The sequence below is a fragment of the Carlito syrichta genome, unplaced genomic scaffold, assembly GCF_000164805.1.
Source record: "Carlito syrichta isolate Samal-C Ts95f unplaced genomic scaffold, Tarsius_syrichta-2.0.1 Scaffold302973, whole genome shotgun sequence".
NCBI classification, from domain to species: domain Eukaryota; kingdom Metazoa; phylum Chordata; class Mammalia; order Primates; family Tarsiidae; genus Carlito; species Carlito syrichta.
The window spans coordinates 483,935-507,903 of record NW_007247069.1 but is presented as its reverse complement, the minus strand read 5'-3'; the positions used below and the strand labels follow the sequence as shown (position 1 = coordinate 507,903).

Here is a 23,969-nt window from a genome sequence, read left to right as displayed (position 1 = left end):
TTAAGTTGGAGTCTTACTCTATCACCCAGACTGGAGTGCAGTGGCCGCTCCCAGCCACCACAACCTCGACCCTCTGGGCTCCGGCGATCCTTCCGCCTCAGCCTTCCGAGTAGCCAGAATTACAGGCACGCGCTACAATGCCCGGCTGATTTTTTTGTTTATTGTAGAGATGAGGTCTCGCTGCCCAGGCGGGTCTTGAACCCGCGGGCTCAGGCAATCCACTCACCTCAGCCTCCCAAAGGCACGAGATTACAGGCTGAGCCACTGAGCCCGGCTGCTTCTGCTCAATTTTGCTGAGAACCGAAACTTATCTAAAAATAAACTTCTTTTTATAAACCTGGAAGTATTTTTTTGAATTGATTTCACAGCACATACATCTGATATTACACAGATGATACACAATGCAGAGTCCTGAGAAAGCAAAGTAGAGGCCCACAGAGTGGAGGCCCACACTCATGCTGGAGCTGGGCCGGTGATACAACACCAGAAGGGGTAAGTTCAAAGTCACATGCGAGGCTCAGAGGAGGAGAAAAGCATTCCGGAAACTCTGATAGCACTCTCCATGGCAAGAACCAGCAACAGAAGAAGGTTGGTGGTGAAGAGGGAGCAGAGGCCAGGCCAGTGGCCACAGGAACCCTGGAGGTCCAGAAAGGTGTGTGGAATGTTCCCACGGGGGAGGTGCTACAAAGGGCTTTGTACAGGGGGTGATGGCAGCTATGGCGGTCAGTGTCCCTTGACCCTCACACTCATGTTGCCGATCCCACGGGATCTTCCTTCAAAGTGAGTTCCATTTTTGGCACACTTATCTTCAGTTTCATGCCATTTTCTTCTCTTGCAGAGAATGCCTAGTTACCTTCCACCTCAGTGAGTTGCAAATGAAGACCCTATCTCAGAAACCCTCTACAGTTAGAGAAATATCTCCCTAAATCCCTACTACAATACAGTATAAACAACAGACACACTTTAGTGTGTTACAAGTAACAGCTTCTAGACTAGGAAATACCATTGGTTAAACCTGTATTCATTGACTATTTAATGAGTGCCAATCCGAACTGACAAAATACATTGCTGTAAACCATTGTCACTTTTACCTGTTCATATGTTGGTGGTCACAGATTTTGAAGAAAAGATTCTGTTGCTAAAAAGATCATAACTCATGACCCCAGCTGGATCTGCTGCTTCCAGCTTTTCTCAACCTCTACTTGGTCCTGCCCACCACTTACAAGTATGTCTCTAAAAACAAATTCACTTTTCTTCACTCTACTCTGCCCATTAAACCTGTCTAAGCCTCAACCTACCTTTTCAGTTTTTACAGTTTCTCAGTAAGAATCTCCTGCTCAAAATAACTTGGCTTGTTTCTTCTTGGTTTCTCCTTTTCTCTCCTAGTGCATTTGTTTATAAAAGCCACCTTATTTCTAGTGAGCTGCACTTCTCCAATTTTACCTGTCTTCATCTTACCAATTCTGCGCATGCAGGCTGGCTTGCCTTTTATAAAGATTTCCTTGACAAGGCTAACCAGCACTGATATGCTTCTGGACTTGCACCAACAATGTCTTTGCACATTTCTTTGAAAACTGACTATTTATAGTCCTATACTGTGTCCAATATAGGTTCCTTTAGCTGTTGACTAACTCATTTTCGTATTTCACTTTTTACATGGTTGTATCTTTTCCTCAAGGGGATCACAGTTGTGACCCTGAACTATTCCTATGTTGCTACACCTAACAATACCTTAAAAATAGTAGGTCATAAGCATGTTTGTTATTTTAAATGAAAATACACAAATTGTTTCCTTAGTAGGAAAGCTCAGGGTGTATAACTCATCTATTTGACTTTAAATGCCATATTATTAAGTCAAAGAAAAATAGGCATGACAAGGCTAATCAAAAACAAAGCATGCTTGCTGTTGGGTTTCATTGGCAGTTATAGTTCAATTGCCTCTGGAAAACTCGCTATAAAAGAGCTCATTTTTGCCCCAGAATGCATGAGGCAAGGCTCTTCACTCACATTGACTTATTCAATCTTGCAAATGGAAAGTCAATTAGTTCCTAAAATTTCATTTCCTGCTCTGTAAGTAGTAAACTATTCTTGCTTCTAATAATATAATGAAGAAATACTTACAGAGTGAAAATACGTAGATAGCACAAGAGCAAGAAGAAATGCTACATGCATTGTGTGTTAAGGCAACACAAAAAATATAATTAGGTGTGTTCAATTCATTGCTTATTATTCAAATAATATCAGGTGAAGGGGAGTCTAACTATATAAATATTATTTCTGCCATCATGCAAATGCATTGTCCAATGTAGTAAATGACCAGAACATATTTTACTAGCTATTCAACTTAACTAGAACGGATGCTATCACCAATGTTTCCAATGTCTTTTCTCACAAAGATAATACAGAACAGGGATGAGTAACCTATACCCTTCTGGGAGAAGCAAAATTGAGGAAAGTCCACAGATTCATCTACTTGGTTTATGCCAAAAGAGGAAAGATGGAAAGAGAGAATAAAAGAAAAGTAGGAAAAGAAACTGAGATCATCGATGCAGGGAAGTTGGGACACGGTATCAATCCTGCCGTGAGTAGGACAGTTTATCCTTGCCCTGTGCCCTGTTTCAACCCAGCCAGAGCACCAAGTGCTGAAGTTTGAGACAGTGTCTATCCCATGGGGGGAAGGACAATCTGCCATTGCCCTGTGCCCTGTTTCAACCCAGCCAGAGCACCGAGGGCTGAAGTTTAACACAGAGTCTACCCTATGAGGGGCAAATGGTTTATCATCACCCTCTGCCCTGTCCCAACCCACCCAGAGCACCAAGTGCTGAAGTTTGACATGGTGTCTACCCTATGATGGGGCAGATGGTTTATCTTTGCCCTCCGCCCTGTCTCAACCCACCCAAGTACTGAGATTTGACAGGACTGCCGAAGAAGAATGAGAAAGCACAGAGGACGCAGTAAACGTCACAAGGCACAGCTCTGGCTTGATCACTCCCCTCACATCGTACAGATGCACATCTTACTCGAGTGATGGAATTTCAACTTTTTATTGCAGCAACACAAACAAGACCTCAGAGAAGCTGCTTGGCCAGTCATGGGCCCTTGGCCAACCTTTCCTGAGAAGGCTCTGCCCTCTGACTCACTGTCAGTAAAGCTGCAGGCCTCGTGTCTGTCCTGCCTGGTGAGGAACAATGAAGATGACCGTCGATCAATGTCAAGTGTGAACTAACTTGGGAAAGGTCAGCTACAAATGCCAAGTTACTAATAAAATTCAGTGATGCTCAGCACTGGCAAAAGCCTGCCGATCTCTAATTGCAATAACAAGCCAAGGGCCAGTTTTCAGTTTTCCATTTGATTGCTATTGAGTTCTTCCTAATGTCATATGGCTATAATAAAATTATATACATATATATATATATATATATATATATATATAGAGAGAGAGAGAGAGAGAGAGAGAGAGAGAGAGAGAGAGAGAGACAAACACACTTTGACACATTTTTGTCAAGCCAATAGAGGCATACTGATGAGAAAAAACATTTGCCCTCCTTGCTTTATTACCAAATTAACAATTAAGTGCTTCTTTATTTCGACAGTGATTTTATAACTTTTGATATTTAGTGGTTGCGGAGAAAGAAAGGCTTGGAGAGAAAATTGGTGATCTCTTCGTTCTTAGGAACAATACTGAACACTGCAATGAAAAGCTAGAGACAGTGTTTTCAAGGTGATGACAATTCCTAGCTAGGCATATCTCCTAAATAGGTCCCGTCCTCCACTCCACTGTCATCAGCCTGTTGCGCTGTCGTTTCTGCAACGCCAGCCACCCTTCTGCCACATGCCCTCCCCCCGCCAGTCACTCACTCGTCATCTCTGCCCCAGACCAGGACTCCCACACTACACTCCAGGCCTCACAGTGGCCTCAGACCACCTCGAGTTATCGCTGACCTGTGTGGCTTCCGCTCCACCAGCGTCAGCCAGTAGCTCCCCCCCCGGGAAGGCTGGAGGCCAGCAGCGAGGTGCCGTGAGGGAGGGACAGGCTTGAGGATTGTGAGCATGAAGGGGAGCTGAGTCGCCGCAGCCAGCCCAGGGTGGGGCAGGGGGAGACACACGGGGCCAGGGACGTTCTTGCTCCTCATCTGGTGTGGCTTCTGTTTCGTCTGCGTTTTGTTTGTTTGCTTGTTTCTAGCCAGGGCAGTTTCTCTTCATTCAGAGCAAACAGCAACGACAGCAGCATCCTGCTGCCATTGGAGAACCATGGTTTTTAACGACTTACCATGACAGAGAAGCTGGTTTCCAAACACTGTTCAAAGGGCGGAAGAAGTACTTAGGCGCTTCAGGCTGGGGGCGAGTTCTTGTCATCCTTGTCCGTGTCATTGGCTCAGTTCCGGGCATCCAGGATCCGCTGAGCTTGCTACTATTACTTGTGAGTAAATCGCTCCAGATTCACCGCAAACATCTCTGGCATGCATGGGCACCTCTTCTGCAGGCAAATCATTGCTCTGTCCACATGGCTCAGCTGGGGCTTGTCTTACAACGAGCGCGTGTGAGCGTGCGTGTGTGTGGCACAGGGTGGTGCCTATAGTCTGGTCTCCACCTCCTCTCCCGTGAACACCCGGGTCAGAGATCAGATTGCCTCTATCACCCGCATATTTGTCTCCCTATCTGCTGCTTACCTTCCTAGTATCTCTTCTGTTCTTTGAACAATGTTTGGAGACCAAGGTCTCTATCATGGTATGGCAGAAACAACCACAACCAAAACTATAGACCACCACAGGCTGTACAACTGCATAATCTTTGACAGTCAGAAATAAAACTCAAAGGACTAAAGTAAGTTCTAAAGCTTTCATGACTTTTATATCAAGAAAACTTTAAGTCTGAATGATGAAGGTTTCAAGTTAAAGTATTAAAAATTATATAGAAGTTCTAATCTGTGAAATACCTAATGTTAATATCATGAGTGGTAGAGTATAATCCGTGCTCCATAATTTTTCCTTTTCAGTTTCGTAAGGTTTACACAAAACCAATTTGCAGAAAACGCCAAAGTAAAAAGAATACAAATCGATTAATTTTTATTTGCTCTTGCCATAATGACTTTAAATATGTTTTTATTCTAAACAATTGAAATAATATCTTTCAAGTGTTAGCTTTTAACAAACTGAGTTCAAAGATTAAGAAAATTAAATTTTGTGGTCAGTATTACCGACTGGTTAAGACCTAAGTTCTATTTTTAGTAAGAATGATGGGTTTTTTTGAGCAAATACAAAGTACTAAAGACAAATAAGAAGACAGATAAGGACCCAAAGGTGAATAGGAGATATATATATATACATATGTATATATATATATATGTATATATATATATACATACATACAGTCAAAATATGTATTTTTCACCAATCTAAAATAGCAGATTTTTAGAAAAATTTTAAAGGATGTCTAATATCATGCATTTTGACTGATGATTAAAAAACAGTTTTCAAAACCCAAATTTGTAGACATAATTTTGTCTTTCATCTCGTAACATTCCCAATGTGCTTCACAAAATAAAAGTGTAGGTATCAACATGTATTATTTCACTTATCAAATGAATAGTTTCAATTCTACTCTTGGGTAATAAAATCCAGTGAGAAGTTTAGCCTTTACGGTGATTGAATTAGTTTTATTTCAAGGAGCAATAGGCGTCATAGAGTCTGCACTTTTAAAGTAGACTCAATGGGAGGAAAAAAAGGAAAGAAAGCCTTCCAAACGCCCCCAGACTCTCCTGTGACGTAAGGTGAGACTCCAAGCTTCATGGTCAACTCTCTCTTCCCGTTTCGCATGTTCTCCCCCGCCTTCTCTGACTGTAGCCTTCAAAATGCAGATGTCTAAGTGGTGATCATATTTTCTTGTGGAACACACATCTTGAGTGTTCCTGGGATTCATGGTAACACTGACGCATTTATATCGGCAATGAAAGTTAAGATCATATACGGAGTTGCACTTGTTTTAAGTCAGAGAAAGAGGAAAGAAGGCATGCTCTTAGTCTCCTACTTCAAATGTGAACTTTTTTTAAAAAAAGGTAAAATAATAACCTTGGGTATATGTACAGACATTACCGTCTAGAGAGACAGACGAAGCCCTTTGGAGGGAGAGAAAGAGAGAAAAAAATATGCATGGGTATAATGTATCTGCAGCGAAGGCAAGTAAATGTATTTAACACACCATGAAGAAAAGGCAAATGATGTGACTGGAAGGAAGCAAATGCTGGACACAGGAAGTTCTACTTAGAAACACTGATCTGAAGACCTCAAAGACAGCAGTTCTGGGAAAAGAAGAAGATCTGCAACCATGTACGTGCGGCGTTTTTAGAATCAAGACAGGAAATGAAAGCATTATTTAAATAAAGAAAAATATTTTAAAGTCATGATATTTCCAAGTAAAGAATAACTTGTGAAAAGAAAAGTGGCCTGTATTTTTAGGTTACATAAAGTCCCCGTCAAAATAAATAATGACCTGGGAATTAAAAGGAAGGCGGAATGTCAAGAATTATTAAAGTAGAAAAAGAGACTGAGCGTGAGAGCTTTCACCTGCTTTTTTTGGAATGAGAGAATAAAAAGTATCCGTGTCTTTGTTTTGAAAATCAATCAGCGCTTAGATAACAGAGGAAACAAGCTCATCCTTGGGAGAGGCTTGGGAAAGAGTAAGCAAACGGTCACATTTGAAGGCCCTCCCGGGAGATGCGGCCGCCTCGGAAGGTTGTGCAACAGAGGGTGCACTGGCTCGCACCCCTCCCTTGCGTCAGTCCCAAGCTTCCACCACAGCTGATGACGGAAGTTCTGCCCACACCCAGGTCTCCACCATGATGCCACTGGGGCGGCCTCCGGGGCGGCCTGCACAGCCAGGCATCAAGTCATCGGAGACCGGGAGGGGCGCCGGAGAAGGCGGCCTGAGTCCCCCGCCAGCCCTTCTCGGGAGCTGCTCTGAGGTCGCCGGGCTGTGGACACCGGCTCTCAAGCCAACAGCCGCGTGGTCAGCGAAGGCTGCTCGCGTGGCTGCGGAGGACGGAGGCCCTCGAAGGCCAGGTGTCCGCCCGCTACGCGCCGGCCTGCAGCGACCGGCGAAGAGCACACAGGCAGCACGACCACGAGGAGACACGGCCAACAGGGCGGTGGGGACAGGGAAACGACAGAGCGGGGTGACGGCAGAAGCGACACGGGCAGGCGCCTGGCAGTGTTTACCCGTTTTCCGTCTGCTCATAATGCTCCAGCTCCGTCCCCGGGAGGGGCTGCACGGGGGGAGGAGGCAGCGGGACGTTGGCCCAGGTCGATCCGTTGTTCTTCTGTGCTTTGGAGGAGTTTTTGTTCTTCTTCTTTTTTCCGCCTTTCCCACCTGAAAGGGACAAGGCGGTCATTCAGAGACGCGGCACCAGAGGGGACGGCACCGGGGAGGCGGGTGTGGCTCCACACTCCGGGAGGTGGGAGAGCAGACCCCCATGCAGGGCCGTGACAGGGCCAGGAAGACATCTGCAGGTCCCCCAACGTGACGCTGGCTCCTTCCCCGGGGCTGGCCACCCCAAACCACCCAAGCACGCAGCTGCCTGGAAAGCACATGTATGGACCGACTCGTTCCCCATTGTTACACGAAATAATGGGCCGGAACACGTTCTTCTAAATGTCAGATTTCAGTGCATTTATAATGCTGTTTTGCATAATCTCTCTCAGTGGAAAATGCAGTGTCTGAGACACAGGCTAAATTTCTCCATTAGAATTTGCTCAATTTAATTAATCCAGGAGAGCAACGTTTTTCTCTCAAAAGTCACGGATAAAAATCAATCAACTACAATCTGGAGAATACTTGTAAATCTTCCACAAGGATGCATTTTATAGACTTTTTAACCCTTGCCTAGCACAGTTATTTCTGCATATGGTGAAAAGAGTTCTCAGCTGGTGTAAGCATTGCATAAAATTCCAAAAAGGGAAAAAAGTGAATCCTGCAATCACTTCCAGGACTACAGTGATACGAACACGGCAGCAAGGGAGCAGAAGGTGCGCCAGCAGCCCTGAGCCATGGCTGGGATTACAGGGAGCTTCGTGAAACAGAAAGCAGCAACTGTCAGGGGCAAAGGGCTGTGCTCATTTTAGACTAGCTAAAACATCTTCTTAAAAACAGGACTGCCGTGGATGAAGGAATGAGCCCTTCTTAGCAGAACAGCAAAGGACGTTTCAGGAGACCTAAGCACCTCCTGTCACCCACCTCCCCCCAGTTGTCGCAGCCAAAGCAGCATCTGCAAAGCGTGGGATTGACCTTGGCACACCATCTTTCTGGAAGTAAAATCCATGGGCATTGGCAGCAGGGCTGTTTAGTGAGATAGAAATCAGTAGAAGCCCACCATCTGCATCGGCCAAATCAGAATGTTATGCCATTTAATCGTAAATTAAATGATGAGTACCCGAAAATGGCAGAACTGACCAAGTAGACACACACTCTCTCGCCGGTGCTAAAACGGTATGTTCTCTACAGCGTGAGCACACACATGTGAAGAGCATCCCTGCAATCACATTGGTCCCCTCCTCTTAGGTAGGATGAAGGTGCGAAGCAGAGAGCAGACACCTTCTGCTGGGAGGACTTGCATCCCACCCGGGCTCCACCGGTTAGCAAAAGGGAGCACCTCAACTGCCACCCACAGGAGCCAGCGCTGAAGGTGCTACTTCCTTGTGTCACAGGGAGGATCACAGGAGACAATGCACAGACAGTGCTCAGAATGCCCAGAACGTTCCAGAAACTTCCCTCCTTTATGTGCTGTCCCACATAAAGGAGGGGCATTTCTTTGTCTTAGTGCAAACCCGGCTTCTGTGGTTTCTAGAGCTCCCTCGGCTCCCAACTTCTACAGGCACCATGGGGAACCTGGAACAAGTTGACTTCTCAAAATAAGAATGATGAACTTGCTTGAACACAAGCCTGTCATGCTTGTCTCTTGGGTACTTGGGCCCTAGCCCTTTGCTTTCTGATGACTCACGGAAATCGTGAACAAGGCCCCTCTCTTTTCCTGTGGCTCAGAACTCCCTGCCAGCGATCACACCAAGAGTGCGCTGAGCTGCGGGCCCTTCATCGCATCTCCATAGCTGTGCCCCTTTCTCTACCCCTTAGTTTCATACAGGGGTACAGTCCTGCTCACTTTCCACAGCACTTTGAGAAGCGTGGGGGATCACCTCCAGGACCGAGTGACAGCACCGGGGAAGGCCTTGCGTCTCCACGTTACAGGGAAGACACCGAGGCTCCTCCGGGTGTGAAGCGCTCCGTGTTCACACAGGACGAGAAGAGGCCGGATGGAGCACACGGCACTTGGCTGGAAACGACTGCGAGCCTGGCGGCGGCTGAAGCCCTAGCCCGGCACTCAGCCACGCCACTCACCGCCTGCTCTCCCCAAGGCAGACTGAAACGTGCCTTTTGGAAATGGCTGAGGCCCAGAGGGAGGGTGTGAGGGCTTTCCAGCTGACCCTAATGTTCCCTCTTTGGGGGAACTTTCTGCTCTCTCCTCACGGGCCGCCGGGGTGGGACTGTGTAGCAACGCCCCGTCTTCTCTGAGTGGTGGTTCTGGATTGGTGGTGAGCACGTGGCAAGGTACCATGCGCCAAGGCGCCACTTCTCTGCCTCGACCTGCATCTCGAGGGTGTGGCCACGGTCTGTTACTCGCAACTGAAGAAGCTGTGGCCATTTTAAGATGAGTCCTGCCTGCACGGTGCTAAGGGAACATATTTCAATGACTTGCAGACACATTTGCCTCCTCCCTCTTCAACTCAAAAAGTAAATATTTGGATATTTTTATGTCTAGTGAGGGATTTCTATGTAAAGAAAACCATGAAAACAACTCATTATAGAATTGGACATAGAGTCTATTTTAAAAAACATTAGTCTATTAAAAGATTTTAGTTATTGCTACCAATATTGCTAAATATATAAATGTATTATATAATAATGATTGCATATACTATTTTGAAACATCTGATTTTATATTTCTTAGTGGTTATAATTCTAACACAGGTACTTAGAACTTACATATCGAATAAATTATAAAACTGTTTCAAAGAGGGTAAGACACTCACTCAAAGAATTCAGAAATGTTTAATTTTCTTTGTCACTGTGAATATTTTAAATTGATTTCAGCACTGTGTACCAATTAAGAAAATCTTTTGATTAGCCATAGGGCAGTTTGATCTGGAATTGGAGTCTTAGGATACATATCTATGATTATAAGATAAAACAAAACTGCAAGACTCAACTCAATTGGACTACGTTAAAAAGATAATAATCACTTCACTATCACCTACTGAAGAACGCTTTCTATCACCGATTTAAGTAATTTTGTATTCAAATGTAGATGAAGTAGTTATTATAATTCATAGATATATATAAATGTCACTCAGGAGATTAATGGATTCAAAAAGCAGTAAGCACTATTGTGAATCGTGTTCTGCGTACAATTACTCAAAAGATAACTTTTAAAACTCAGTGGCAATCAACATATACGGACTACTTAGTGAGAGGTTCAAAAGGATCACAGGTCTCCATAGCTCACGGCACAGAGATTTCTTTCTATATATTGCATGAGACTTCACATATCCATAATGAAATAAAGAGGATGCCTGGAATAAATTACTTTTTAATTATTCAGAACAATTGTGGGACTTATTATAAATAAATGACAGGATAAATGACACAGAAGGTCATCCACACAGTTCCCTTTATTATTAAGCCAGTTTAAATTCATAACAGATGTTGAAATTCTTCTGGATTCCATCATATATCGAATCCTACCACTAGGCATGAAGAGTAACTGCCTCATTCTGAGGGGAAGAGAGCACATTAACATTTCCACACTAAGAGAGTTCTATCTCCCGAGGAAAAGTAATTTAGAAAATGCTCCCCTAATGACTAAAAAAATTAACTCTTTATGGCCTTGATGCCTGGCAGCCTTGCATAGCCTAATACACAATAATCCTTTATGAATAACCTGTAATTTAAAAGCAAAAGAAAAACTCCATGCAAACCAATACATATAGTTAATCTGAACACATGAAGCCAGCAGGGTCATGGAACGCATTAGAAATGGCAGACAAGGTGGCCAGCCGCACGGTGTGAACTCTGGTGGGATTTGGAACATGTGAATACAGCTCCTCACCTCACAGGTGAAGCCCTTGGCCGAGACCTCACACCACAACAGTGGTGCATTTTCATCCGGTAAGGTGTACTTTTTTCCACGTGTGCTATGTAATACCTATTTTATCGATTGCTAGTTGAGCTGATATATTTCAGAGATATATTCAAGTTTATAACATGAAAGAATGATCACTATCGAAGACTATGTGTCTTTGGAAATTAAGTCTCAATAGTAATTCCCATAGTAATTCCTTGTTTAGTACAGTATAATGCCATTATCATTCATTCAAGAGATGTACATTCTCTTACATGGTATTTTGAAAAGATCTTCCCAAAATAAGAAGTCACATCAATGAAGTACTAATATTAGGAAAATCTCCAAAATCCTTTCACTTTAGGAGAATTAGCCTGCCAGTGTCCATGACACGAAATTGACCACCCTGTCTGGTCTTTTATTGTCAAGTTCTCTTGACTCCCAAATAGGGCTCAAGGCAGAGCAAACTCGTCTGGCTCTCCCATGAACACCGGCCGGGGAATGGCACGACCCTGCTTCCGCACACCTGCCCCACCAAAGCACGACCTCGTCAGGATCCACCGTCATTGTCACCCGGGAGGCCAACGCCTGCCAGCGACTGGGACCGAGTGCAGCTCCACGGCTCTGAGGAACACGGCCACATGCTGGTGACAAACACATACTTCCCCTTACTGTGCCAGGACCAACCTGAGAGACTGCCACTCCTCTCTGAGCTGTTGTGGGAGCTGGTGGTGCTGAAATCCTGAGACTGGTTGTGTGGCATTCTATTGGACAGGCCCTCGGCCAGTCGGTAGTCAGGGATGTAAAGCAAGGCTGAGGGTTAAAGGGCAGAGGTCATAGTGGCACATGTGGTCAGTTCACAGCACAAGCCCATGCAGCACATGCAGTTAGCGATCAGAAGCGGATGTCGTGGAGGTGGAGGGATGCCGTGGGTGTCCCGCCCTGATGGCGGAGGGATGGCTGCTCGTTGCGAGCAAGAGGATGGAACCGACAGGCGCTGGTGCTGGTGGTGGCGGCGGAGGGGGTGGGAGGAATGGCTCGAGTCACTGAACACATGCCGGCGTGTGCCGGGACGGCGGCGACCCTGCTCACGGGCCACCCAGAGGAGTCACGAGACTACTCTCTAGGTCATGCACACGAGTGTGGACACGGCCCGGCGGGCCTGACTCACCGTTGTTGCCCTTGCCCTGGTCGGGCAGCGAGTAGCCAAAGCCCATGAGGTCGGTCTTCTGCTGGACGGAGCTCTTCCACTGCGGGTCGGGCAGGTCCACGGCCAGCTCGTGGATGCTGCTGGAGTGCAGGAGCTGCGTGGTGGCATACGGCGTGGCCTGCGTGATCTGGCTGGAGCTGTTGTAGGTGGTCTTGGTGGTGAAGTCGATGCTGCTGTAGATGGCCCCTTCGGACAGCATGGTGGCACTCTTGTCCCCCTGGCCTGGGACGGGCGGCAGCACGTCTGTGGGGACACGGGGACACGGAAGCGTTTCAGGAGGCACTGGGAGCCCAGGAGCCTTCACGGTGAAGATGAAAGTCAAGTGCATCAGGCCACGCGTCTGCGTGTCGGCCGCAGAGGCCTGCCCGGATCCCCCGTTCTTTCTCTGCAGTCGTACCTTGCTGCTGTCTGACCCGACTTCTTAGCTCCAGAAACGGAGGATAACTGATGGCCGAAAACGGGCTCTTTTTATGGATAACAAAGAGAAATTTTCATGAATAAGTCATTTCCACAATGTAGCAGGATTTAGCTACGGAAGAGGCAATCTCAGTGATCAGGGCTTTAATTTATGCTATTGGCGCTTAGAACCAGAGAACTGCAGCTTCACGTGGTCCTACAGCATGAGTAAAATTAAACTTAGAAGCCGCATGAATCTCAATCAGGCCATCCATCACCTTGGCTCGCTGAGTCCTCTCGACATGATGCTTTCTAATTCAGAACCGCCACCTCTCTCCCGAGCTCCTATGCTCCCCTTTTGGAAGGAAGATGCTAAGTAAATCTAAAAGAGAAATCACTAAATAACAGGATTTTAATCGGGTCGAGCTAAAAGGAATCTAATGCGGTGTACTCCTTAAGATGCATGTCCTGAAAGTGTCACTTGACAGGGCATGCGGTCGGCAAGCCACTCAACTTCTACGTCATAGAAAATTTTCAACTCTCCTAAAATCTTTAGACGAGAAGGTACCCAATGGAACGTGAAATAAAAATTCCTATGGAAATATTAGTTTTGCTTTTGCCTTTTGCAAAAGCTAAAAACTGTCTTCTTAGGCAACAGTAACGAGAAATGCATCCTGTATTTTTTTACACTGTACAATGTAAGCCTTCCTGAAGGTTTTGAAGTTTGGAATTCTAGCTCATCTTACAATTGAGTGCATATAGAGTTTATTGAGGTGACGACCTTAAATGTATCAGCAAGCAAATTGTTTCAGAACTTCAGAATTTTGAATTTCACAACTACTTGTTCCTCTGGCTTTTAGAGAGAAACTAACTACAGAATTTGATATGAAACATATCTCATTCTCAAGGGCTAGTACTTTTATTTTCAAAATGGCTGTCATATAGTAGAGCAGAAGTAGGGAAAATAGGCCCTTCCCTCTGGGTCGGCTTCCGGACTTTTGCTTCTGCCGCCTCCAGTGTATCTTTCGCTGATGAAAGTCAACTGAGGGAAACGCAGTTCTCCGCCTTGGGCACCAGGGCACAACCTCAAACTCGGGCTTCCCCAAAGCTTTAGATGTGGGCTCTAAACCATTTCAGCTGTAGGCGCTTGGCACAGTTGTGTGCTCAAAAGACAGCAAATGAAGAAAAGCAGTCCAGTGATCTAGTCCTGCGCAGCATCGCTCCACAACCACCAACACCACGGCTCCGATGACTGCCCCCCCCGCCAGATGGAACTGCACAGTCTTCAAGTCCAGGTGCTTCTCTATTGATCGGGGGCTGCATGGTGCCTTCAAATACAATCTGATCGTGCCTACATTTTCAAAAAAATAAACTGAATTCTACGCTAACACTGACATTTTGACATGGGCTCCATGAGTACTTGGACATGGAGGAGGGTCCCATGACCAGTGCCACCCCAGCGGGCGGGCCACAGCAGGTGCTGCCTTTTCCAGGCAGGCCGCTCCCTTTCCTCCCCCACCGGCCTCACCGACCAGCCCTGGTGCTCCAAGCTGCCAGACTGCGTGCCAGCGTCTGTTTGAAACCTGTGGATTCTACAGACAATTCCCTTCAGACGGGTCGGTGATGCCTTCAGCACCTGGTGACACTTGCACTCGGGCACTCGCTTCCTGGCCCCGACACAACCACTGCGTGAGTGGCCACCTCTTCTGCCACGTTGTGAGCTACTTGGGGATAGGAGCCTAAGAGATTTCTGTCTGCATTTCCATCACACTTCACCCGGTGTTTTGAAGCGAGTATGCACTTGCTGATTTGTAGAGTTAAATGAAGTTTCTTCAGCTGCTTGCTTTAACGGAATGCAGGTATGTGTAATAATTAGTAACCTCATGATCCCAAATACTACTTCACCGCATTCGAACATGCACCGGCATTCCATTCTCCAGGTAGCCTGCCAGCGTCGACTGCTACTCTCCTAAGTGAACGTGTGACTTGGGCACACATGTGACTCTGCCTACAGAGCACAGAGCACTGCTTCCTCCACCCAGGTCCCGAGGCATCTATCTCGGGAAACCTCAGCTTCTTGTCCCTTAAAATGGAAAGATGATTATCTATGCCACACATCGTCATGCAAAAGAAACAAATTAAAATGGACCAAAAACCCTAGCAGTATTTCTGGCACATGGTACATGCTTAAAATGCCTATCGCGTGATAAGAGATCCAGCAGACTGACAAAACCTCCTCTTGGCCTTGATGTACATCTGTGAAATATTTAATGTCAAAAAAATGAGGTAGAAATGGAAAAAAAAAGATCTTGCAAATCTACAAACGTCCCCTTTGGTTAAATTGGACCAAGACATTTGAGATGTAAATTTAGCCTACTAGAAACCAAACCAAGCCAAACAAAAGATCTTCTCCATTGTTAAGCATTTATTTCTTGATCTGCTGGTAGAATGATTATTATTTCAATGAAAATGCAACAAATAACAGAGGCATGCCTTGACTGATCAAAGCTCTGGGAACAGAATTTCCTGTGACAAAGCCAAGGGCATTCTGCCCTCCTGGTGAGGAGGGGCTCAGTATAGAACTGCCCACAATAGAGCGACAGCCTGCAACTGCTCAGTGTGGTCGTCGCGGGGAGGCAGCTGCCACCAGCTTCTGGGCACGTGGGAACCGTAGGGGAAGCTTGCAAGTCAAGGAGGGGAGGAGTCACTGCTCACTGTCTGCTCCTTTCTGCCTCCAGTGATGCCCACGGGGCACTGCGGCATGCCACCCCCTGTGCTGACCCTCTGCATACCGCCCTCCGTGTCACCCTCACCGCACACTTAGAAGGCAGGAGGGCTGTGTTCTGTACTGCATATGGAAGAGGGAGGGGAGTCCCCTTCTCAGAGTTGATGCTGACAAAACGAGATGTATGCAATGATAGTAAGTCTATTATTTTAAAAACTACCTTCACGTAGCCCAACGTATCGGCAATTCGCTCTTACAGAGAAAGCGCCAAGATGCTTCCCAGGACACACACATGGAAGCCCGGCCAGCTAGTCTCAAGGGAGTGAAGCACCGCCCTGGGTCTCCCGCACGGACTCCGGGGGGCAAACACTCCCAGGGGTCTTGGGCTTCGCCTGGATCGCAGCGCTCTGCTCGTTTGTCACTCCAGCTCTCTCCTCCTGCTCCACCCCCAGCCCGGCAGCAGGCCGATGACTTCACAGCCCTTGGACTTAGTATGCTCCTCTCAAAAACCCATGCTGGCTTCTGGCCACCCTCTCCACCGAGTTTAAGCTTTCCATGTGGCTTGGAACATGCTCTGTGCTGTCTGCGTTTCTCGCCGCTCTGCTGCCTTGCACATTAGGCCCCAGTCGTTCGCTTCTCAGAGAGGCCAACGTCTCTTTCGTTTCTGGACCTTAAAACAGGACAACTTCTTTTCCACACACCCGTCTTGTGCTTTTGACTCCTTCCTAACCTCCCCTCAGGTCACAGCTCAAACGACACTCCCTTCATTGAACGTTCTTCCTCCCTGTCCCATGTGGGTACAGCAAGTTGGCTCAAGTCTCTTTACTATTTGCACAATCCTACACCAACAGAAACGTAAACCCACCGAGCCAGATGCTGAGATCAGAGGATTCTCAATCCTGCCCAAAGCTTGGTCTTCCTCCAAATCCAGCTCTCTTCCACTAACTGGATGAAAAGGTGAAGTCGGGGGGGGCGTGGTAATACAGTCGGTTACGCACACCTCCTTATGAAAACATGTGGAGGGGACTCTGGCACTAAACTTCGAAGGCTTCAGCATGTCAGCTACTTAGCACCTTTCTGTCTTTCATTTTCTCTCTCTCAACATGCTGTCATAGTGACTTAACTACCGCTCACATGACATATTACAAGGGGAAAGAACCATCTCTGTTTATATCAATATCAGGCTCTTACTGTCTGCCACAGTGCTGAGTACACAGGAGGTGCTCAGTACGTTCATGTTGAATGACATTTAGAGAAGTGACACGTCCAGTCCTAAGTTATGCATAGCAGCAAGGATTGATTCTGTCTTTAGTCCTCTTGGGCTGATTCCTGAGAATAAATGTATTATGAATATGTATCTTCTTGGGTAGAATGACTTCCTCAAAAGCTTGGTCATAGAGACACAATAGTTTTATATTAAAATATTCAGCAAGGGAGCAGCACTGTTTGTGCATGTGCTTCATTCGTTTTTTTTTTTCCCGAGAAAGCAGGATTTATTGACAGTATAGAAAAGCTCCCAAAGCAGGCGGGGACCTGAGGGGGCTGTCCACTTCATTAATTTTAATTATGGAAGAAAATACTCTCTGATATCTCTTTTAAAAAACTCTAGGCAAGTCAAAAAGCAAACAAACAAACAGAATTATTTTGAAACTCACAAGTTCTCCTTCCCCCACCTTGGGAAGGTGAATTCTCTCTCTCTCTTCCTCTCTCTCTCTCTCTCTCTCCCTCCCCCCCACCTTACTTTTAAATAAACTGTATTTTCTAATCTAAAAAAAGAAAATCACAAGTTACCTCCACGGCCGAAGTTTCCAATCTCATTCGGACCACTGTTGCTGTTGTTGACTGGCAAGCTTGTGGCCGGCCACGAGTCAGCAAGCCATGGGTAGCTGGGATCACTGGCATTCAGAAGTCCCGGACGGCTGGAGAAGGGATGACAGGGCATCAGCCTCGGAGCTCAACACAAGGTTCTGCCACCTGGCTCATGCACTGCACAGGGTCAAGCCACTGAAGGCTTTCATCGACTTCAAATTGCAATGTGTGGGCTCCCGAGAACAAGGGCATTCGGCGGCTTGTTAGGATTCCAGCCCTCACAGCAGTCACAGAGTCCTGGCCTGGGATGCCAACAACATCCACAGGGATCCAGGGGTCTGCCCTGGAACTGGCGGGACCCTGTGACACAGCAGGATCCCGACACATTGGCTTGATGACACGTTGGCGAGTCAAGTGAGCAACTGCACAGGGTGACTGCTCAGTGTCTGCCGTTTCCAGGACGGGGGCTCTCCCCTCCTGAGCCCCGTAGTCCCTCCGGGCCGTAACCCTTGTCCTGAGTCCTCGCTCAAGCTGACTTGGAGGCGAGGAGCTTGAGGGAAATGGATGGACGGCACTTACACGGCTGCATCAGTAGCTCGCTTCCAAGTTCTCTAAACTGCAAACTATCAAGGGCATCCTCAGGGTTGTTTTTTTTGTTGTTTTTTTTTTAAGGTAATAAAAGAGGCACTGAGATCTGATCCAGCCTGCGGGTATAGTCTACGGGGGAACCATCCTCACATCATGTTTAATGAAGAACTCCCTTCCTTAATATAAAAGATGGGAGCCTGATTCCTTTCCAGATTACTAGCATATTTACAAAGAAATGGAACATCTATAATCATTACGCTTTTTTTTATAGACCCCTTCTGGTACAATCCCTAAGAGAAACATGCGTTTCCATGGAAACTGCAATAAGAAGATCCCACTGCTTTCTTGCTACATCCACTAACTCTCATTAGACTTAATCTCTTTTTGCTAAAATATTGATTAAATGGGAGATTGGAAGTTATTACCAGGGCCTAATTACAATCTCCATATTGGCAAAGGGAAAATAGATGAGGATATATGAGTTTGTTATCAGCTTTTATCAATTTCAATTGAGTATCCAAAGTTGTGGAATCCAGTCCTATCAATCTACAGCCTATTCATCATCCATGAATCATTTACTTTGTGATCGATTATATGTAATTGTTCACTCACAGCAATTTAGTGAGAGCCAATAAGGAGTCTTAAACAACAGCAACTCCATTTGCTAATGTCTAATTAATGCAATAAACATCCTACTAACAAATGAACACATTCCTTGTGATATTTACTACTAATTTCTTCAGGGGCATCTGGGAGATATGAAACATCTGGACTTGATTCCTCTAAAGTGCACAACAGATAGATCATTAAACCTTGTGGTAAGCCATTTAATTCCTCCTAGAATTCTCAGACTTATAAGTGATCGTTTATTACAATAATAGCCTCTTACTATGGAGTTTCCCAGCCCTGATTAAAAACAATAATAAAAAAGAATCTCCTTAGCATACCTTCCATTGCTCATAAGTCCTCCATCCCCTCTTTGAAATGTCACTGTAAAAAAAAGACACACACACACAAGTAGTCAATATTAATTACGATTAATAACAACTACATATTGGCCCTCAGTTTAGTGCGGAGGCCTCTGGGAATTTTAACAAAATATAATTAACATAATTGTGCAGAGAGTAACAAGCAGTGGTTTGGCCTAAGGCAAAGTCATCGTTTGCTCCAATCTTAACAGGACATTTCAAAATTCTGCAAGCCAAATACATGGGTAGGTTTGAGCAGCAATTTGTATTTAGTTGTCAAGCACTGGGACAATCAGTATATACGGTGGTGTCAAAAGAGCAACACATTGTTCATGAGATTTTGCAAATCAAGACTTCTAATCGTAAAACAAAGGTGTCCTAATTAGAAGGCATAGGAGAAAACACTCATAATAGAAATTGAAACAGGATACATCCTTCCAATGAAACAAGACAAATACTTATTGACTTTGTTGATATTTTTCACCAAACAAGCCCTTTTCTGGATTCTTCCAGGCACTATGAGTTGAGCACTTATAGTGAAAATAGACAGGAACTACAATTCATAGAGAATAACATGCTCACAAAACTGAAAGCTTCCAGTAACTGATGCTGAAGATATTCCAGTGCACATAGTGATGGTCAAGCTGGAATCCTCCATAAACTGTGGCGCTTGTCAGCAACAAACCCCAAAAGCAACCCGCAGAGCCACAGCCATGAGGTCCTACCCTCCTTCCACAAAGCCAGAATCATGGACATGGGGGTTAAGAATTTGAAAGGTGCTCGCAGACAGTGTCAGCATCAGTTCAGGTCTACCACCTCTTGTCCAAAGTCTTGCAGTCAGTGTATTTGGACTCAGAATGATGCAGATCCGAGAAAGATCATACACTTCACATGCTACAAACAGGGTCTGAGGCCACCAACGCTATTCAAAGTTATTAACTTTTCCACAGAGGAAAGTGAATATCTACAAATGAGTGTGATAAAGTCTATAAATAGCTTTTTAATTTGAATCAAATTTTGCCACGAAATTACTTACCTAGAAAATTATTTTTTGTTGTTTTTTTTTTTTTTTTTTTTTTTTTTGAGTTGGAGTCTCACTCGGTCACCCAGACTGGAGTGCAGTGGCCGCTCCCGGCCACTGCAGCCTCGACCTGCTGTGCTCTGGCGATCCTTCCACCTCAGCCATCTGAGTAGCCAGAATTACAGGCACGCACAACCACGCCCGGCTGATTTTTTGATTTATTGTAGAGATGAGGTCTTGCTGCCTAGGCGGGCCTTGAACCCACGGGCTCAGGCAATCCACTCACCTCAGCCTCCCAAAGGCACGGGATTACAGGCTGAGACACTGAGCCCGGCTTAGGAAATTATTTTTAAAAGAAAATTGATGTTTAAAAGTGTATAGATTGCAAAATTGAAATAAACTTGCATTTCTGACCAAAATCAATGTGAATTGGTCAAAATATCACTGGGGATAAAGGAAGAAAATACCAATTTCACAGCTTATGAAATACCCTATCTTTAAAAAACATTCATTATATTTACTATATATTCACTACGTTTTTTTCAACTTGGTGAATATAAGTGAAAATAAATGAAATTTTAGTTAAATGAATCACATTTCTAGTAAACAGATGATATACTGCTATTTAAAGTATACATGCAGCAAATACTTTTTAACTTTAATAACCCTGTGATTCATCTGTTCCTCAAGTTTGGGTTATCAAATATGACCATTTTTTAAAAATGCAGTTCCCAGTCTCTCTTCGGGGTCACCTAATATTATCTCTCATGTATCTCAGTCATCATTCCAAGTGTCTTCCTGAGACAGTGAGACACGCCAGGGCTTTCAGAGTCGTCTGGTCGGCACCTGAAATACACTGCTCAGTTGGTTTTACCATGACACCCCCAGTGCGTTGTACAACAGTCACGACAGACTCCGTGTCTGCCGAGGACTGGCTGAGGACCTGTGCCTGGAGGAGCAGACGGAACAGAGATCGCCAAGGACTCACTTCCGTGTGGGCATCAGGGCTCTGCCACGCACCTCTCCACACGGCATGCCCCCTTCATGACGGCTTTTAGCAAAAAGGAATGAATCTGGCAGTTAATGCCGGAGCTGTAAAGGGAACGTCTGACTGGGACACACACCGCATGACCACAGTGCAGCTGTTTAGCTTTCCGCCTGAGGTGCCTTCTCGTGACGGGGCTCTTCTAACCAACCAGCAAAGAGTTGTTTCACTCTGTTGGAAGTGTCTAGACAGTGCCATGGCTGTCCTCGTGACTATGAGCTACACCATATGAGTAAGTGAGACGAGCTACACCAGAATGAGTTGTTTAGGAGACACGCAGGAAGCCAGGGAGTCCCCTTCACTTGGAGACATGCGGGAAGCCAGGAGAGTCCCCTCACCTAGATGCTCTTTTGTCCCATCTGAACTCCCTGTGCCTGCCAGAGTAGCAGGCAGCATCAGAGGAAGGCAGCTGGGCAGAGGCGCAAACACGGAGATGTGCTCCGTGTTGACACACTGATAGACAGCAAATTCTCCATGGGACGTGCCGTCTCCAGTACGATCACGCAGCACCCAGAGCCCTCTCAGAAATGTATCCTGTACTAAAGTGAATTTGCAGACGTGGTGGAGTATGAACTATGGCAGGTATGGGCCGTGTCTGGCAATCGAGAAGGCTGCGAGCAACATAAATTGCGAAGGGTTTCGTTATGAAGCATTCAGGACACGTCCGTTTTCCATCTGTGTTCCAGTCATCATTGAAATGTTTTTCGAAAGGTTCTAGACTGCTACTAGGTTGTCAAAATAGTCTATAAAGACATTCATCTCTGTAGCTCTGCATACAAACTACACAGAGGCAAAATGACATTATGTAAACATTGGAGTAACGTAAAATGGTTCACAAAAAATTTGGTCTATATAATGAGAATTTTCCATTTTGTATTTTTCTGTCAGAACTCAAAAAAGAAACAAAACAAAAAAACCACCCCAAAAATGTATCCTAATAGGGTTCTATAGTTGTGTTTTTAAAGCAAGGGAAAAAAGGGGAAAACACATTTTCAAGTGTTTTCTTTTATCCTATGTTCCAAAACTTTTAGATCTGCTCTATTTTGAAAAGTAGACCAAAAGTAAAAGTGAATTCTATTAGACTATGAGTTTACAGCAGACTACAAATAAGGTTGAACAATTAAAATTCCTAAATTGGAAATCATATCTGGTGTTTTGATCAGCATTTTTCTGTGAACAGAGAGAGGAACATAAAAATAAACACCACAGCACACGGAGAGCTATTTTGAGGTGGTTCTCGTTTCAAAGAAGGGTTTGCCTTGAAGCTGAAAGAAGGCTGGGGTGGTCAGACAATCTTGTTCTTGTTGCCATTTTGATAACCACAGAGTACAGAGGTGCCTTTGGAAGAACTGAATCCGGATCAGGAAACTCTGCTAGCATCTAAAATTAAGAATTCTCAAGAAGTATGCACAGGGGTTTTGAGCTACACTGACCGAAATGGTGTCGAGGTTCCCAGGAAGTGTTGCAAACACTACAATCGAAGATGTTTTAAGAATGGCCTGAAATATTCTGAATTTATTGCAATTTTTATAATGGCTGTAAGGGAAGGAGATTTTGCAAGGTTATATCATACCCAAAGTCCCTCTAATATTACCCGGCAGGATTAATCCTAATCTCATGCCTGCTGGAGCTGGGGTCGAGGGGAGGGAAACAAAGCCATATGGGGAATTGACATTTTGAGGCCAGGAGGCTCCCAAGCCCCTATCTCCAGTCGGTCACATTTTCCTCCTTCAAATGGAAACTTTAATGTGGCAGCGAAACTCATTCCCTTTCCTGATAAGCTGTTGCTCAAATATGGATGTAGATTAATCCTCCTTTAATAAGCATTAACTCAGCCCCGATAATCGGAGTATGGAAAGCCCATCAACTCTTTTGGCTGCCTTTGGAGAGTTTGCCCCATAGTTTATATTTCACCGACGGTTTCAACATGTGTGTGTGAAGTGCTCAGGATTTCCTAACTTGCTCACTCCTATCAGGCTGTTTACACCGACGGAGCCTCGTAAAACCTGCTGTCCAAGGCGTGGCCACCTATTAGGCATGGACGCTGTGAGAGGCTTCTCGCTAGCACAGCCCGCTTCCACAACCTGTGAAGGGCATTGCGCCTTCCGGCGGGCCGTTCTGCTTCAAGCAGGTGGGACTCAGTCACCATGAGAAATGGCCATAGGAGGTCCCTGTTCTCAGCAACCTCAAAGACCAGCAGGTATTTTCAAATTAAGTGCACAGATTTTGCAAAGGGCTGCTGCTAAAGGAAAAGAAGTCTGTCTGGTATAATTATACCCAAAATGCAAACTTACTATGAGGGAGCCTGTGTTTACAAGGAGTGAGTGGATGCAGAAATTTGAGGATAACAAGGCAACATTCCCAACGTGGATGCCTCAGGCTTTGCACTGAGGTGACTTCACAGCCCCGCCCCCCCGCCTTTGTTATTACCACTGGACCGCGGGACTCAAGTGAGAGGATACACACGAGACAGTCCTTCGATGACACCCGCTGTTCCTTGTGTTCTGGATGACAAACGAGTGTCACGGGGAGGCATTTAGCACGGTGGCTGGTCACGCAGATGGACTCGTGAACAGCGCCTTCAGTGATGAAGGGGACGGCTGGACAGTGTCACAGCCATTTGTGTTGGAGACTCCGGCACTAGCAGTTGCTGCTGGCACCCCTCCTGTGACTCGAGAGCACTTGGATGACAAAGCGTGAGGACAGAGCCAGCAGCCAACGAGAGGTGGGGATGGCAGTGATGTGTGTTACTAAGCATGGAAGCCCTGGTGGATGATGCACTGTGCTCCTTCCTCTATCTTGGACACTTATTCTAACCTACGGCTGGTAAGATTCAGCTCCATAAGATGGAGACATGTACTCCTCCTGCATTTCGTGCCATCTTGCTGTTGTCAGCAGTGTAGAAGCCTACAAGCTTCCTAACAAGTACCTCTAAGAGTATCCCCAATGAGCTCCCCTACAAGTACCCCTACAAGCTATCCTATAAACTACCCAAGAAGCTCCCCTGCCAGCTACCCAATGAGCTCCCCTACGACGTTGC

At 45.6% G+C, this 23,969-nt stretch overlaps 1 protein-coding gene across 1 annotated transcript in view; it reads right to left on the bottom strand.

Annotated features, from left to right (window-relative positions):
- Nucleotides 1–23,969, bottom strand: part of ROBO2 (roundabout guidance receptor 2) — a gene marked incomplete at its 5' end in the record, with an annotated part of 485,855 nt that overhangs the window by 28,063 nt on the left and 433,823 nt on the right. Inside the window, 5 exons of the mRNA XM_021711978.1 lie at nucleotides 7,215–7,365; nucleotides 11,855–11,980; nucleotides 12,339–12,620; nucleotides 17,290–17,417; nucleotides 18,843–18,885. Coding sequence (XP_021567653.1) covers nucleotides 7,215–7,365; nucleotides 11,855–11,980; nucleotides 12,339–12,620; nucleotides 17,290–17,417; nucleotides 18,843–18,885 — 730 coding nt within the window. The remainder of the gene's footprint in view (nucleotides 1–7,214; nucleotides 7,366–11,854; nucleotides 11,981–12,338; nucleotides 12,621–17,289; nucleotides 17,418–18,842; nucleotides 18,886–23,969) is intronic.